Source organism: Oryzias latipes, chromosome 6 (genome assembly GCF_002234675.1).
Source record: "Oryzias latipes chromosome 6, ASM223467v1".
NCBI lineage: Eukaryota > Metazoa > Chordata > Actinopteri > Beloniformes > Adrianichthyidae > Oryzias > Oryzias latipes.
Genome location: NC_019864.2, coordinates 15050009 through 15067656, shown reverse-complemented (window position 1 = coordinate 15067656; position 17648 = coordinate 15050009). Strand labels below are relative to the sequence as shown.

General features: G+C 41.3%; 1 protein-coding gene across 2 annotated transcripts; it reads left to right on the top strand.

Annotated features, from left to right (window-relative positions):
* Nucleotides 1-392: 392 nt before the first annotated feature.
* On the top strand, nt 393-8580 carry LOC101171075 (secretory carrier-associated membrane protein 5). Of its 2 annotated transcripts, none has more exons than XM_004069564.3 (7): nt 393-570; nt 1341-1415; nt 1508-1627; nt 3078-3234; nt 3324-3425; nt 4043-4160; nt 5788-8580. In XM_004069564.3, exons 2-7 carry the CDS (start codon nt 1409-1411, stop codon nt 5974-5976), a joined length of 693 nt encoding a protein of 230 aa, XP_004069612.1. In that variant the 5' UTR covers nt 393-570; nt 1341-1408; the 3' UTR covers nt 5977-8580. The 2 variants fall into 2 exon arrangements, with proteins under 2 accessions (XP_004069612.1, XP_020559601.1); XM_020703942.2 differs by lacking the exon at nt 393-570 and adding an exon at nt 729-1072.
* Nucleotides 8581-17648: the final 9068 nt, after the last annotated feature.

Below are 17648 nucleotides of genomic sequence, written 5' to 3'. Positions count from 1 at the left end.
TAAATTGGAATGTAAACAAAACGAGAGAAAATGTATTTCCTCAAATTCTATCAGTCGTGGGGTTTGTATAAAATATGATATTCAATAAAAAAAATATTTTTTTAAATGTCTAATGAATGTCTAATTCATTAATGAACAAGTAAATAAACACAATAAATAAAATAAATAAATAAAAACCCATTCTAAATCGATCTAAAATTAAGAATAACTGAGCCAATCCATCAGATTAAAAAAATATTTCCATTGTTTTGATGGAGTGATAATAACCTTAGGGGGCGGGGCTTGTAGAAAGATGATGTATTTTGATAGGTCGGTCTCGGTCAGCAACAAAATCAGGGGTCGTGGTGTTGGTGATGGGGTGGGGGTACGTGCGTAAAGCTGGCGTAAAGAAAAAAAATCTGCGTCACGTGACCACCGCTGACTCCCAAACCCATCAATTGAAGATAAAACGGCGGATATTTCAGCTCCCCACGCGCTGGATTCGGCCATATCCAAGGGCATGGTTTACATTTAAATCCGAATATAGGATGTGATTTAGGCGAGCGGAAGGACAGCGACATTTTTCTGGAGGTAAGGCGCTGCGATCATGCGCGGCATTTTCATTCATTCCGTGCCCGCTTAACAAACGAGGTAAATCGGTGAACGGGGCCGTTTCCCGTCACTCGCGTTAGCTCTGACGGACCTGGGCGTCGTCGGAATGTGAAGAAGCAACGATGGAGTCTGAAGGACGCTTCTCGACCCGCCTGCCATCACGACGATGCTCAGCGTCCCGTTGCATCACCTCCACCCGCCGAAACATCCGGACATTTCAGACAAACGGAGCATCGTGATGCGCGAAATGACCCACCATCCGCGCGCGCGTTTTTTGGGGTTGGCCAGAGCTTTTTTACGCGTGCCACAAAGATGCCCTTCACACTCCTAGCAGTAGTTGTCCACCATGATGCACGCACTCAAAGAACCTGCTAAAGCCACAGATGGAGGATTTTGGATGTTAGAAAACGATGCAGAATTAAACAAGCTTGATGTAAACCGTTTTTATCCCATTGCTGTCGATGGTTCTGTGCCCGTGGGTGTAAGTTAATTTGAGGGATCACGACAAGGCCACATCTTGTCCTGTGAGCTCTCTGGACTTCCATGACAACCACAAAATACTTGATTTATTTCTTTTAAACCTGCATGGATTCACAAAGTGTTGGTGACAGCTTTATTAATATCATAGATGGTTTTCTCTTTTGCATTGTACTTTGAACAGGCTGTCTGTAAGGCCCGAGGTGGGCTGGCCTGCACGATGGGGGTGCTTTAGTGGTGCTTCATCTATTGAGTCAGCTCTCTTCTCACAGTTTGGTTTTTAGGGCAGCCGAGTCTGGAATCTGTGTACCTGTTTGGAGGACAACACTGAGCTGTAATTATGGCTGGTAAGATCCTATTTTGAACAAACCCAGCTGTGAAAGAACTTGCTCTCATCCAGCAGTCCTGATGAGTTTGGTATGTGTCACTTTTGTTATAGAAAACAACTTTCCTCCCCTGCCTCGGTTCATCCCCCTCAAGCCGTGCTTTTACCAAGACTTCAATGAAATCCCAGACCACCAGCGCACCATGTGCAAGAGGATCTACTACCTATGGATCTGTGAGTGCACCTGCAGAAGGAAGCATTGTGTGTGCAGTTTAATGCAACGTGGAGTATAAAGGAACTCACACTGTGTTCCTTTTTCGTTTGTTAGTTTAAAAACCCACTCTGATGAAAATTGCGCTTTTGTTGCATTTGTCGGATGACAGAGGACATATAGGCCTATAAAGAAAATTAAGATTAAAATGGCATTTCTAAGTATTTGTTCTTTGGATGCAAAGATCAGATTTAAAAAATCTTGTGGCTGTGACTTAGAAGTTGCAACATCAGGCCACAAGCTTCCTGCTCTGCTCCATTCTGATGCATTCTACAGACAAATAGATCCAATTACGTCTTCATTTTGCTTGTCTGAGCTGGAATCTGACTCAAACCGTACGGCTGGATAGCTCCAATATTTGTCGCTATTTTTGTTGCACCGCTAATGTTAACTTGGGTGGATGAGGGGCTGTTAGCGGGGCAGCATGTAAACAGATGGATGATGGGAAGGGGGGTCTGGCCTACACTGTGACAACAGTCCCACCTACAACTCAGAGGTGAATTTCTAATGAACTCCTGCCATTCTACAGAAACTATGTCCTAGAAAACAACACAGACTTTAAGATTTAGGCTAAAAACAGCAGAATCATAATTAACAGACTGCTGGAAACACTTTCACTGTAGATCAAAAGATGATTGGATTGGGACTTTAAATCCTTGAGAAACAAACTAGAACACGCTGAGGTCTCAAAAGTGTTTTGATGAGCCTCTTTTACTGAACATATTTTTTGCTGTTGTATCACATTTTTCTTTATTACTTTTCAAGGTCGAACAGCTTATTTTCAAATTGAAACATTAGCATTGTGTATTAAATTGAAAGAAATTGCACCACTTTGACATTTCTTTCAAATGCAGATGGACATGTGCTAGTAAACAGTAGCAAAACACAAAAAAGAAGAAGCCTCTCGTTGTTTGTCCACCACGCCCTAAATACGTGTTCAAGAACGCACTAAATTCATGGTCACTGGAATTATGACATTTATATTCTTAATTTAATTGTTGCCTAAAACCCCAAACCTGCAGATGAGATTGTATGGAATGACCCACAGTCAAGTTAAAGTATTCATTAGTTAGGATATAATTTAAAATAAGATAAGATAAGACTTTATTCATCCCACGATGGGGAAATTCTTTTGTCTGCAGCAGCAAAAAAGACATCCAAATAGCAAAGATGACAGTCAAGCAACTGACCTTCAGGTTTAACTGTGCAACATTATAAAAGAACAGAAGAACGAAAAAGTAAATTAAAACAAGAAAAATAAATATACACAAATACACACCAAACAACCGTTATAAGAACAAAAAGACTGAAAGAACAACTAAATAAATAAATGAAAAAAACACCACGTGGGCACATGATGTGTCACTGCAACACCGTGTTCCATTTAATCTCCTGTTTTCTTCTTGTCCACAGTGAACACTGCCACACTAGCTGTTAACCTGATTGGCTGCCTGGCTTGGATGTGTGGAGGAGGCGGAGCTACAAACTTTGGGATGGCCATCTTGTGGCTGATACTCTTCACTCCTTGCTCCTATGTCTGTTGGTTTAGGCCCATCTACAAGGCCTTTAAGTAAGCAGCTGTGTGAGCCGTCACAACACACAAACGTCTACCTGCTGACTCACAACTGTTATTACAGCCATGAATCTCTCCCTGTGCAGGACCGACAGCTCCTTCAACTTTATGGCCTTCTTCTTCGTCTTTATGGCTCAGGTGGTGATCAGTATTATCCAAGCTGTTGGCATTCCGGGATGGGGAGTGTGGTAAGAGCCTCTGCTGACATACACATCAGTCTAAAATCCTTCAGGGGTCGAGTTTGGTTTATAACACCATGATAACCTTTTGCACATGAACACTCAAATAACTGTAATTGCCTAAATAAAAAAAACATGTGGACAGTAGGACATAGTTTCTGTAGAGCGGCAGGACTTCGTTTATGTGCTACCCACAACCCCAACCTAACATTACCGGTCCAACAATAATGGCGAGCAATAAGCCATCTCTGTTTGGCAGCTGGCAAACAGAGATCTAGCCGTCTACAAGTGGATGCATCAGAATCGAGCGGAGCAGGGAGCTTGTAGCATGGCGTTTGGGTTCTATGTCACAGCTACAACCTTTTTCCAACCTCATTTTTTGTTTGCCTCTGATTCACAACGACTTGGATAAAGAAATACTAAGTAATGCTATATAAATCTAAATTTTCTTTATTTATATATCCTCCATCATCAGAAAAACGACAAAAGAACATGTTAAGAACCCTAAAAACACGATTTTCGTTGGAGCAGGTCTTTAGACTCAATGACACGCCTGTGCAGAACAGTGCTAGCTCTTAAGCTCATGTGTAACTCGACTGTATTGTCTGCCCTGGTGTCCTCCTCAGCGGCTGGCTGGCCACCATCACCTTTTTCAGCACCAACATCGGCTCAGCTGTAGTCATGCTGATTCCAACCGTCATGTTCACTGCGGTGGCTGCGCTCTCCGTCATCGTCCTCACAAAGGTGACTCCTGTGCTTCCACTTCCTGTTCTAGATGGATCTGTTTTTTCTGACCAAAGTGAATTTGAGATGTTTAAGTATTTTCCTAAACTTTAGCTTTATATCAAGCAGGGTAGTAAAGAACCTGTTATTTGAAAGTTGAAAGCTACCGGAGTAAAAAAACTGTTGTTTCCTTTTCCATGACATTTGTATCAAGAGATCACCATCAAAAAAGATGTGTAAAGTCCATTTTATTAAATCTATGCTATTGAACTTAAGCTGGTGTGTTTAAAATAATGTCTAAACAGTGATGGTATACAGTGTGTAGTAATATTTTAAGCAAAAACAATCATCGCAGAGCTAATTTAATGAGGTAAAACGACAGCAGGCTTTATTTTTGTCTATTTATTAATAGATGTGTGGGCCGAAAAAATAATTGTGATTTTCAATTTTTTAAATGTGTGATTTTCACATGGTGTGTGTGTGTGTGTGCGTTTGACACAGACCACAGATGCACACCTTACAGCCAGAGTTTCCTTGATATCCAACTGAGCAGAAGCAGGGCTTTGAAAGCATTCAAAGTTCTCAGACTTTGATCTTTTCTGGGATGTGCTGTGATAATGTCATAAACTGAACATAAAAACCTTTAGTGAATGCCCACAAGAGTGTGGAAATGCAAATAAAACAAGAATAAGAAAGTAATATTAAATGAAAAAAAGTAAGGGCTTGAAAAGAACGGATATTTGTGATGGTTAAAACTGTTGAAAATTCCTTAATAGGCTAAAATTGGTTTTGCTATTTTGGTTCACAAACAAAAAAGCAAATACACAGTTGCATTTTTTGTATGTAACGCCTAAAATAAACATCATCATCATATTCATAAACATAAAAATAAACATTGAAAATCATTATTTTGGTTTCATAATAATAATAATAAGATACTTTTCTTGGTGGATGTTGACTTAAAGTTAACATTTTCAAAGAGATTGTCAGAAAAATTAATCTAGACATTAAATAAAAACACAGTAAGAAACAAACAACCACAACAAGAATCAAGTTTCTTATGCACAAGGGAGAAAACCAAATGTGACTGAAGACGTCCACCACCCTTCTCCTCTCAAAGGACTGCTTCTCCCATGCACCTTTTATTAAGAACACAAGTAGGAGGTTACAATTTCCTAACAAAGAGAAAAGTTCATTAGGGGGGTGTCATATAATGATCTATTTGGGAGGATTCTCAGTTCAAACAGTATTTCTTATCAGCTCAGGACAGTGTGTAGTAAAACCCCCTCCTCCTAGCTGGGGATGAGAAGCAGATGAACAAACACAAAACTGTTTTCTAAAAAGGTAAAAAGGTCAATCTGAGTTAACATTTAAAATACAATTAACCAATTACATTTAAACAATGATAACAATAAAACAATTTCCTTCACAGAGTTATTAAATCAAACTAACGTGAGTAAAGGGTATGAATTTTAATCATTAAGACGTTTTCTTGTTTATAAAAGCAAAGCTCACCAAAAGTCATGCTGGAAAACTGAAAAGAGGAGCCAGAAAATTCTAGCACAATATTAAGATTCATTTTTATATTCAACACTGTTTGCTCTCATTTTTCAGTCTCTGATCAGTCTCTTGCGCTGTTGCTGTGCAGGTTCACAACTTTTACCGTGGCAGTGGGGGCAGCTTGGGTAAAGCCCAGGAGGAGTGGACCTCGGGGGCCTGGAAGAACCCCCACGTCCAACAGGCAGCTCAGCAGGCCGCCATGGGAGCCGCACAGGGAGCCATACAGCAGAACCAGTACTCAGCAGCTCCCACCTACAACTATGACGACCCAATGTAGGACACGCAAAGAGGGCCGAGCAGCAAAGTGGGAGAGCTAAAAAGAGATCAAATTAAAAAACAATTCACAATTAGGTGCCCTTCATTGTTCAGTTTTAATGGGAAATCGTGGAAGAGAATGAGTCAGAAATGGATTTTTGAGAGACTATGTCAGACATTTCACTATCAAATCAACCTTTTTTTGTATTAGTTTTTGCTTTAAGCTGGTCTCTGTGTGTGTGTCACATGGCAGCTTAAAGCATTTGATCTCGGCTAAGCTCTGACATTTTCCACTTTTCAAAAATGCTAAATGTTTCTGCAGAGGCCATTAAAAAGTCACAACATGTCAAGCATTCTATTAGGGTTGATTTTATATTTGGTAAATAACAATTTGTCTTTTTGCCAGGAGTTCATTGGGAATAATTGCATTGACTATCAGTGTTATCTTAGCTTAGCATAACAATTAAAGTCTTGGTCTACTATCAACTAAAGGCACAAAAATGGACACAACAGCTTGCTTTATACCCCAACTAACACTTTATAAAAAGGTTTTGTGGGGGACATAAGGTTTCACATTAATGCCACCAGTGGCTTTATGGTAGAGTGTCCGCCTGAGACTAGAAGGTCAGGAGTTCAAATCCACATCGAAGTCTCTAAAAATGGGACCCAGTGCCTCTCAGCTAGACACTCAGCATTACGGGGTTGGATATGGCGGGTTAAACCCCCAAATGGTTCCTGAATGCAGCTGTGTGTGCAGCCCACGCTTTCCCAGGGGAGGGGTCAAATTCAGATAACAAATTTCACACACCTCGGTTTGTGACAACTAATGGGACTTTAATTTAATTTAGATATATGATAAATTTTCTACTAATTTCAGTCCTTGTCGGTTTCATGTGCAGAATTCAGGAATTCATATTTTTGCACCACTTTATTTGACACAAAAAGGCAAATAACGTTAACCCTTATTACATCTTAATTTCAATTACATGTACTCAGGCCATTTGCATTTTTAGATTCTTTAATATTCAATTGAACATTTTTTGGAAAAGTGTTTAAAGTCAGAGCTTTTTGATTGGCGACTTGTTTCTACCAAACGATTTTTTCTCTAACATTCTCAGGAAAGTTAGGCTGTTTTAAAGCATCAACATGTCTGGCTTTTGTCTATTTCCTCATTTGGTTTTTCATTACTATTTGAACTGAACATGCACAATTTACAGATTAGCATACAAAACATTTTAAATCTGCATTATAGAAGTAAACGGGGTAAGAAAATCTAAATGTGTGCAAAATGGAAATCAATTTAATATAGTAACATTTGTTGGTGGTGGTCCTATCATCATATGGAGTAATGGATGTCTGTCTCCCACGTTACCCCTACGTGTAAATGCTTCAGTGACCACACGATTCTGGAGATGTGAACTCCGGGCCGCGCAGTACTTTGTCATGTTGTGACTGTTGGTGTTATTCCATGAATCTGTGTAATAAAAAAAAGAATAGAATATTAAATAAACTCAAAGCGGTCATTTCTTTTGGGAGTAAAACTAAACTGGAGAATATGTGTAGCCCTGGTGAGTCTCTGGTGTGTTTGAGTCAAGAGTTGGTTTACCCGGAGGGGTTTTTGCCTTGTGTATTTGCAAGTCTCTTCAAGAACTTCTTCCGCTTTCAGTAGATGGTAATTACAGTATAACACAGTATTAGATTTGAAAACGATGTTAAGATATGTATCTGAATGCTCTTTATTTTAAAAAAAATTGTGATTTGTCTCGTCTGATTGTGGCAGTGTGGTATTCAGTAAGCTGTTTGTTTGACTTTTTGTGTTTTCTTTGATTTTTGACAAAACCTCGGTTTTTTTTCTCTGTTCATTGAAATGATATGTGTGTGGATGGGTCATTTGTGTCTTTCCATAGCTGTAGTCCTTTCAGAGGATTTTCCTTGAGAAACTATTCACCTTTCAATGCAAACTAAATCACAGTTTACAGTTCAGCAATACTAGTTTCTAAATATCCAAATAAAACGGAGTCGGATATTAGCCTAAAACAAGCTCGGATAAAAATGAACACTTATAAAATGGGGTGTTCTGAAAACAAAAGCACCCTCTCGTCGTGAAGCTAGAGCACAGTAGTACAAATTTGAAAGTTGCAAACATTTTCACCAGCAGATATTCATGGCATTTGGTGTCTTTTCCTGTAAGCAGCACTGCACCTTTTGCTCGTCTGTGAGAAAATGCACAGCAGATTCTTTCTCTAAATAAAGTGTGAAGAACTGCACAAAGATGAGGAAAACAACTTTTTTTTTTGTTTGTGTAGTAAAGTGTGACGTTCCTGCAGAAATGCACCTACAGTTCATGTTATGGAAATGTCAGCTGCACTGTAGGAACAGTGGACTGTGCATATTTATGTTGCTCAATCGAAGCCATTTCCCATAATCAAACCCATGCTCTCACTTCTACTGATTGTTGTATGAAATGTATTATCATGTACAATACTATAATTAGAATATAGAGCCGTTAAAAGGACATATTTATCATGAAGGGGTGTGTCTTTATGGGTGGTGTGAACGAGGAAAACATTTTTGTGTATTATTTTTGTATTATTTGGTCTTATCCTAATAAACATTAAATAGTTCATGTTGCCTCATTTGTTTTTCTTTTGCAGGAAGTTTGTTTTTAGAATTTAACTTACTGATTTTAATGAGTTTTACTTTTTTAGTTAAAGGTTGATTAAAAATCAAATTTCTTGGGAACCTTCATTTCATAAAATGTGGTGCTTTAAAACAAACCCAAATGCTCTGCATTCACAAAAAAGGTCAACCTAATTAGACTTTCATTATTCTTTGAATCATTTTACTGAAGGAAAATGACTCACCTGGCCGACAATACCACAGAGATCCAGTCAGTTCCTTCCTAAATATTGCCCTTAGATAAACACTAGCGATATGAGAAAAACCTGCGATGCGCGATAGTGATTATTATTGCAATGACGATATAACTTGCGATACATGAACAAACAGCAAAACAACCAAAAACATAATTTCCATTTCATTGCAACAGTTTAATTTAAATAAGAGTCAACATAACTAAAATTATACTCCAGATGACCACATTGGAGGTCAGCATCTAACATAAATGGGCTCCATCGGATTGGTAAAGTGCATGAATGGATTTATGTGATTCGCTACCATAAGATTGTTTTAGCGCATTTAAGGTCACGATTTATTGCAATTTCGCCGTCTTTTGCAATATGCGTATTGCACAGCTTGATATTTCAATAATGATAAATGTGCTATTTATAGTGCAGGCCTAATTAACACACAAAAAGAAAGAATGAAAAGTTTGGTAACAAAATTTTTATTTTATTTTACACCTACCTTTTAAGTATCAGACAGAGTTTGTAGACACTGGTGATTAATTTTATTTATTTATATTAAAACAAAATACAAATTGGGTACAGTATATTAAATTAAAAAATATATAAAAAAGTAAAATTCCCCAATTTTCTCTTAGTATAATCAGAACCAGATTATGAAACTATAAAATTCAATTCAATTCAATTTTATTTGTATAGCCCAAATTCACAACAACAGTTGTCTAAGTGGGCTTCATACCGCTAATTGTAAGGTAAACATACAATCAAAAAGGATCATAAATGCATAGAATTCAATAGGATAATACTAAACTAAACTGGACATCCCTGCCCTTAGACCCTTCTTCGCGGTGAGGAAAAACTCCTAAAAAAATGGATTCCGGAAAAAACAAAGAAACCTCAGGGGTGTCTACATGAAGAAGAGATCCTCCCCCAGAACGGACAGGCGATGTACCAGAACTCATAGAGAAGAATTAACTTATGTAACTCTACAACTACATATTTAAAGTCCAGCAAATGATCTTCATCCAGATGAGGTTGGGGGACGGCTGGGGGCGCGAGACGAGCCGGAGATAGGACCCACAGCCAGGTGTAGAAGCAGTGGTAGAGGGAAGCCAGAGACGAGGTACACGGGCAGGTACAGGAGCACGGATGAGCCAAATGGAATTTCCTGGGGAGTGGGAAAGAGGGACAGTACATGAATCACACTGCACCAAACAGAGGGACGGAGAACTAAATGATAATGGTCAAGAATAGAGGAAAGAAGTAGAGTAGAAGTATATGAGAAAAGAGGACAGAACCCCAGTGCACCATAGTTTCCACAGCTTCAAAGTTCTAGTAGCCTACTAACAACTTTATTGTTGTTGTTCAATTTAATTTAAACAAATTAACAGTAAGGTAAATGTTCTCTGAACACTAGCTAGTCTGACAATAAGCCTGTCCAAATAGGAATGTTTTAAGTCTAACTTTGAATGTAGAAACTGTGTCGACCTCTCTTACATGAGCTGGGAGCTTATTCCATAAAACAGGAGCTTGGTGGCTAAATGCTCTACCTCCAACCGTACTTTTACTAATTCTAAGAACCACAAGGAGTCCTGCATTTTGCTTAGAAGTGTTCTGTTTGGATGGCAAGGGACTATGAGGTCTTTGATATAGGATGTGGCCATACCATGTAAGACCTTATTGGATAAATAGGATTCAAACCACTGGAGGGCAGATCCTCTGATCCTGATGTAATGCTGTAACCTTTGGAACAAAATACGGTGGTCGATAGTGTCAAAGGCTACACTGATGTCTAACAGGACCAGGATAGAAAGTAGTCTCTTTTCTGAGGCCAGTAATAAGTCATTAGAGACTAACTAGGACAGTTTCCGTGCTGTGGTGGGGTCTAAATCCCGACCGAAAATCTTCAAAGTGGCTATTGTCCTGTAGGTGGCGCTAGAGCTGCTTAACTACAACCATTTCTGGGATTTCTGAAATAAAGGGGAAGTTTGATATTGGTGTATAGTTGGCCAAGTTGCTAGGATCTAAACTGGGCTTTTTCAGAAGAGGTTTAACAACTGCATATTTAAAAGACTGTGGCACGTAACCCGTTTCCAGAGAGGTATTTATTATCGTTAATATGGAATCATTAATTATGGGGGAGGTTTCTTTAAAAAGCCTGGTGGTAATTGGGTCTAACAGACAAGTTGAGGATTTGGAGGACGTAATACTTGATGTTATTTCGGCTTGATCCATGGCAGTGAAGCAGTCTAACGTGATGCTGTAGTATCGCGAGAGCCGACGAGAGGAGTGTGGTGAGTTTACTTGGCGGCGCGTAAGTTGTGAACAAACATTTTTGATTTATTTCATTACACCGCCATATTAAAATAATCCAGAAAGTTAAAAAATAAAAATCTGAAAAAGTTTGTCAAGCATTTGCCAGCCTGGATGACCTGGAGGACCTGGAGGATCTGGAGAATTACATCGACGAGTGTTTCAATACCTGCCTCATGAGGAAATCCAACACCGCCACTCCGTCCACCAAACGCAACCGTCCCGAAGACTCCCCGGGGGCTGCCTCCTCCCCAGGCAGCAACATGAGTGATATCGTGGATTCAATTGATAAAAAGCTCTCCAGCCTTGATTGCCGTTTAAATCTGCTGGAGATCCTCCATAAGGAATTCCAAGGTCTGCGAGAGTCTCTGGAGTTCAGCCAACAGCAGGTGCAGGAGCTCGCAGCAGAGAACCAGGCCCTCAGAGAGACCGTGAAGACCCTGGGCAACGACACCGCCCGTCTTTCTGAGGAAAACCGATCCATCAAAGAAACCCTCCTGGATCTTCAGGCGAGGAGCATGAGGGACAATCTTGTGATCGCAGGGATTCCAGAAGAGGCAGGAGAAGTCCCGGAGAACATTGTTAAGTCCTTCATAGAGGTCCACCTGAAGCTCCCCAAGGAAGAAGTCCAGAAGATCTCCTTCCACAGGGTTCACCGGCTCGGAGGAAAAAGGCCGGACAATCAGCGTCCCCGTCCTATTGTTGCTAAATTTGAACATTATAAACAAAAGGAGCAGGTAAAAAGCAGAGGACGAGAACTGAAAGGCACACATTATAGCGTGAATGATCAGTTTCCAGGCGAGATCCTCCGCCGGCGGAAAATCCTCTTCCCGCTGAGGAGGAAGCACCTGTCTGCTGGAGCCCGCGCGGTGGTTGCCGTTGATAAACTTTTTGTGAACGGCAAGCTGTTCCGGGACCCAGAGGTAACACCCTGGCTGTGCTGAAGGCTTTCAGAGGCGCGCTGACATCTGCGCTGCCCAGAAGAAACCCGCAAACTTATTTAATTGAATAGGAAATAATCGGATCATCAATAATCCACACCTCTCAGGAAAACTGTCTTTTCTTTCTCTCACATTCATGTTTCTGTTGTTGTTTCGTTGTTTTTGTTTTTGTTCTTTCTCTTTTCCTCTCTCTTTTCTCTTGCCCCCCCCCCCCTTCCCATGTCCTCATATGTGAATCAGGTAAAGTCAACGCAACCACGGCGAGTATTTATTTATGCACGGAACGGGCGCGCGCGCATACTAGCGCGCATAAGAGCATGCACACGCGATCCCGCACACCCACGTTGATAAACTGCAAAAACCTCACTTAGGCTCACACAGGACGCACGCAACATGCAACTCACAGCTAAGACACGTTCACCCACAACGTACAGCGCTTGTCAGTGTAGCAGGAACGCACAGCGTGCACGCGCACACGGACGGGCACACGCACTATTTAGCCTTGCACTCTCCCGGTTAGAACAGCTATGAACAGTCTTAACATCGTTAGCTGGAATGTGCGTGGACTTGGTTCTGGGCCAAAGAGATTGAAAGTGTTAAATAACCTGAATGATCTTAAAGCAGATATAGCTTTACTGCAGGAAACCCATTTATCTTTATCAGCTGTCATCTCCTGTGCTGTTCCCAGTATCCAGTTATGTATTCTGCCGGTTTCAACTCCAAACAAAGAGGGGTTGCAGTTTTGATTAATAAAAATGTTACATTTACTCATAAGGATACAGTTACTGACCCAGAAGGCAGATTTGTAATCATTAATATATCCATTCAGAATAAGGACTTTTGTATAGCGAGTGTCTATGGCCCGAATGTTGACGACTCTTCCTTCTTTCACAGATTCTTCACCTCACTCTCAGTTCACTCTGACTCCACAATCATTATAGGAGGAGACGTCAACCTTGTTTTGGACCCTGAACTTGACAGACTCAGCACGGCAGCAAACCAGCGTACATGGCGCTCTGCATGTATCCTACAGCAGTACATGAATGACCTGGGTCTCTGCGACGCTTGGCGCTCATGTCATTCAAACGCTAAGGGGTTCACCTTTTTTTCTCCAGTTCACCATTCACACTCTCGTTTAGATTATTTATTAGTCAGTAACTCCCTTTTGAAAGAAATTAAAAGTTCCAAAATTCATCCAATTATTATCAGTGACCATGCACCAGTTTCTGTTACTATTTCAAGGGAAGTACCCACACCCTCGGGTTTAATCTGGAGGTTTAATACATCTCTGTTAAAAGACCAGGAATTTATTGAATTCTTTAAAAAAGAGTGGGCAACCTTCTTAGACTTCAACAATACTTCTGAAATATCACCAAGTGTTCTTTGGGAAACAGCAAAAGCAGTCATGAGAGGGAAAATCATCTCTTATTCAACGCATAAAAAGCGCATAGAGAAAGCAGATTTATTAGAACTAGAAAATAAAATCAAAACCCTGGAGACTGCTTATGCTGCTTCTGCACAGGAACACATACTGGGCGACCTGAAAAATTTAAAACTGCAGTTAAATGACATCATCAATAAACAAACACAATTCCAGATACAAAGGCTTCGACTGGAAAGATATGAAAACCCAAATAAATCTGGCAAATTTCTAGCTAATCAGCTTAAAATTAATAAAGAAAAATCAACAATCACTTCTATTATGGACCAAACAGGGAATGTCACCCATGACCCGGTAAAAATTAATAATGCGTTTAAAGACTTTTATCAAAACTTATACACTCCACAGATCAATCCATCAGAACAAAGCATCAACTCATTTCTCAACAATGTAAACCTGCCCAGGTTAAACAAAGATCAAACCACAAATTTAGACTCTCCACTCTCGTTGTCTGAGCTTCATGAAGCTCTGTTACTTATGCCTAATGGTAAAGCACCAGGGCCTGACGGCTTTCCTGCAGAGTTTTATAAGGAATTCTGGGAACAATTGGCACCAACATTTTATAAAACGGTAAAATTTATCAATGAAAGCCAATCTCTACCACCTAACATGAACTCCGCCAACATTATCCTTCTTCTAAAACCAGACAAAGACCCCACTAGTCCTTCAAGCTATCGCCCCATTTCTTCAATTAATGCAGATGTAAAAATTATCTGCAAAGCACTAGCACAGAGAATAGAAAAAGTCACTCCTCACATAATTGACTTTGATCAAACTGGATTCATCAAAGGCAGACACTCGGATGATAATGTCCGCAGACTCGTTAACATAATAGACTTTGCCACCATCAAAAACAGGAAATGACTCTACTATCACTGGATGCTGAAAAAGCCTTTGATAGAGAAAATTGGAAGTTCCTTATTGCTGCCCTCCATAAGTTTGGGTTTGGAGAATCATTCATCAATTGGATCAAAATATTATACCACAACCCCAATGCATCAGTTAGAACTAATAAACAGACTTCCAACAGGTTTTTTCTTGGAAGAGGAACCAGACGGGGTTGCCCACTCTCTCCTTCTCTTTTTGCTATATTTATTGAGCCTCTAGCTGCAGCAATAAGACAGAATGAGAGCATTAAAGGAATTAAAACCAAACACAGCCATCATAAAATTAGTCTCTATGCAGATGACATATTACTGTTTTTAAGTAATTTACATTCTGTAAATGAAATGGCAACAATCATTAATGAATTCTCCTCTATATCAGACTATTCCATTAATTGGAATAAGTCTGTTTTATTACCACTGAACAATAATGCGGAGCAAAGACTCACAATACCAGTTAAATCAGGAAATATCAAATATCTAGGTATCAATTTTCCCCCCAAACTATCAGAACTGGTGCAGCTAAACTACACCCCATTACTGAAAAACATACAGGACGATCTAACACGCTGGACCAACCTGCCTCTGTCCCTTATGGGCAAGGTAGCCACAGTAAAATTGAAAATCGTACCCAAAGTTAATTATCTCTTCTCAATGATTCCCACACAACCGCCATTAAAATGATTCAAAACATTAGACTCGTCCATATCAAGCTTTTTATGGAACAATAAACCTGCAAGAATTATTCTAAAAACTTTAAAATCTGCAAAAAGCTGTGGAGGATTAGAATGACCTAACTTCCACAATTACTTTCTTGCAAATAGATTACAATACATCTTAAAATGGTTAAAAAATAATCCAGAAACCAACTCATGGTTAGACTTGGAACAGGCGTTATGTGGAAAGATCAACCTATCAGATCTTCCATTTATTAGCCAAACAGTTAAAAAACAGGATTGTTTCAAAAGTATTAATATAAATGCCACTTTAACAGCCTGGTGGGAATTTCTCAAAATATCAAAATCATCAATTCAACCGTGCAAAATGACACCCATCTGGAACAACCCAGACATCCTCATAAACAAAAAAATTATCCACTTCCCAGCTTGGCAAGCAGGGGGCATAAAACAACTAGAGCACATAATTATTAATAGAAGATTCATAACTCCCCAGGAACTTCAAGACAAACATGGAATAAATAACGTCTTGGAATATCAGCAACTTAAATCAATTATTACTAAAAAGTTTAAATACAGAGACAACGATTTAAAGCTACCAGATGTAGTTACCACTCTGATCAATTTCTCAATGAATAAAACTCTCTCCAAAATATACAAACTTTTATGTAATTTAGATAATAATATTTCACTTCCGACAACAAAATGGGATGCGGATTTGAGCATCAGCACAGATGAAAGCTTTTGGTCAGAACTTTGTCTAAACACCTTTAAACTGACAAAAAGTCCAAATCTGCAGCTAATCCATTTCAAACCTCTACACAGAATTTACTACACTGGACAGAGGATGGTCAAGATGGGTCTCAGCAACTCAGACATTTGTCAGCACTGTGACGGTAATCTGCCCGACAATTACATGCATGCACTATGGTTCTGCACGCCTGTCCAGGCTCTCTGGCAGCAGGTATGTGCTGATCTATCAGTCTGGCTTAAGGTTTCAATCACAGCTTCACCGTCACTTTGTGTGCTTGGTGACATGAGTGCCATCGATGTAGAAGGAGGATTAGGCTCTATCATTTTCATAACTCTTTGCATTGCTAAAAAAACTATTTTAATAAATTGGAAAAGCAAGAAAAATATAAATATAAGTCAACACAGAAATCTGCTGCTTGATCATATCAGCTTGGAAAAAATGTCAGCCCAAGGTTCAAGTAACTTTGAAAGAATTCGGTCTCTCTGGTCTCCCATAACTAACTCCATGACTTTGTGGGTGGGGGGGCCTGGTCGTCGTTGCTCCTTGCCCTTCTGCCGTGGGCCGGGGTGGGGGTCGGGGCCTCCGGTGCCTGGCGGGGGGTGGGGGGGGCTCTGTTGGTCGGGGGGTCGGGTCCGGCGCCTGGGTGGGGCGGGCTGGGGTGCTGCGTTGTCCTCTGGGCTTGGGTGTGGGGGTGCGTGGTGGGGGGTGCGTGGTGGGGGGGTGGGGTGGTGGTCTGGCTTGGCTTGGGGGGGTGGTCCCTTTGCCTGTGCTGGGGGGGTTGGCGGGGGGCCCTGCTCGGGGGGGGGCTCGGCTGTTTGACCACTGGGGGACAGTCTACCAGCTGTCCCCAACTTACCCCCTTCCTCATATAACCTCATATTAGGGTGAGGGGGTGGGGGGTCTAGCCTGCGATGCGCCTTGGGGGGGGGCTACTTGGCAGTGGTTGCCGTATGGAGTGGGCCCCCCCTCTTTCGGTTTTATTTGCACCTTAGACATGTAGGGTCCTTGGTAGGGGGGTGCTTGGACATCACTGCCAGCAAGCAGCAGATGTCCTCCTGGCACCCTACCCGCCAATTTTAACCGCACCTTAGACATTTAGGGCCCCTTGGTGGGGAGGGTGAGGGGACATCACTGTGAGTAATCAGGAGATGTCCCCTTAGTGCCCTACTTGCCAATTTTAACTGCACCCCCCTTAGTACACACACCCCTCCCCCTTCAATATATACATTCCAACATAAACACACACACATGCACACACACACCCTTTCAAACACACATACACGCACACACATTTTGCAAGGAAGGTGGGACCTGGGTCCATCTGTCCCCTACCCCTTCCCTGGTGGGGGGTGCGGGCCCCTTGGCGATGGCGGCCGTGTCCCTTGGGTGCTGGCTCCCTGGGCCCGGCGGTGCTCTCTCCGCACGGTGGGGGGGTTCATATTACACCTGAGCCGGGGGTGTTCGTGTCCCTGGGGGGTGGGTCCTGGTCCTTGCCCCTGAGCGCTGGGCCCCGCCAAACTTCCAACATGGTCGAGTCTGGTCGGGCCATATTTATAACACCCCTTGAGGGCCCTCTTTTTTCCCCGGGGTTCCCCCCTCATGGGCGGGGGCGGCGGGCCCCTGCCTTGCTCCTCCCTGGACCAACCGTGGGCCGGGCGGATTTAACGCTGAAACCCGTTCTCTTAAACAAGAAACCCGTAAGTTGGAAAGAGAATGGCGCCGCTCCAGTTCAGAGCAGTCTCTAAATACCTGGAAACATAGAATATTAAATTATAATAAAGCTCTGCGTAGAGGGAGAAGCCAGTACTATTCAACCTTAA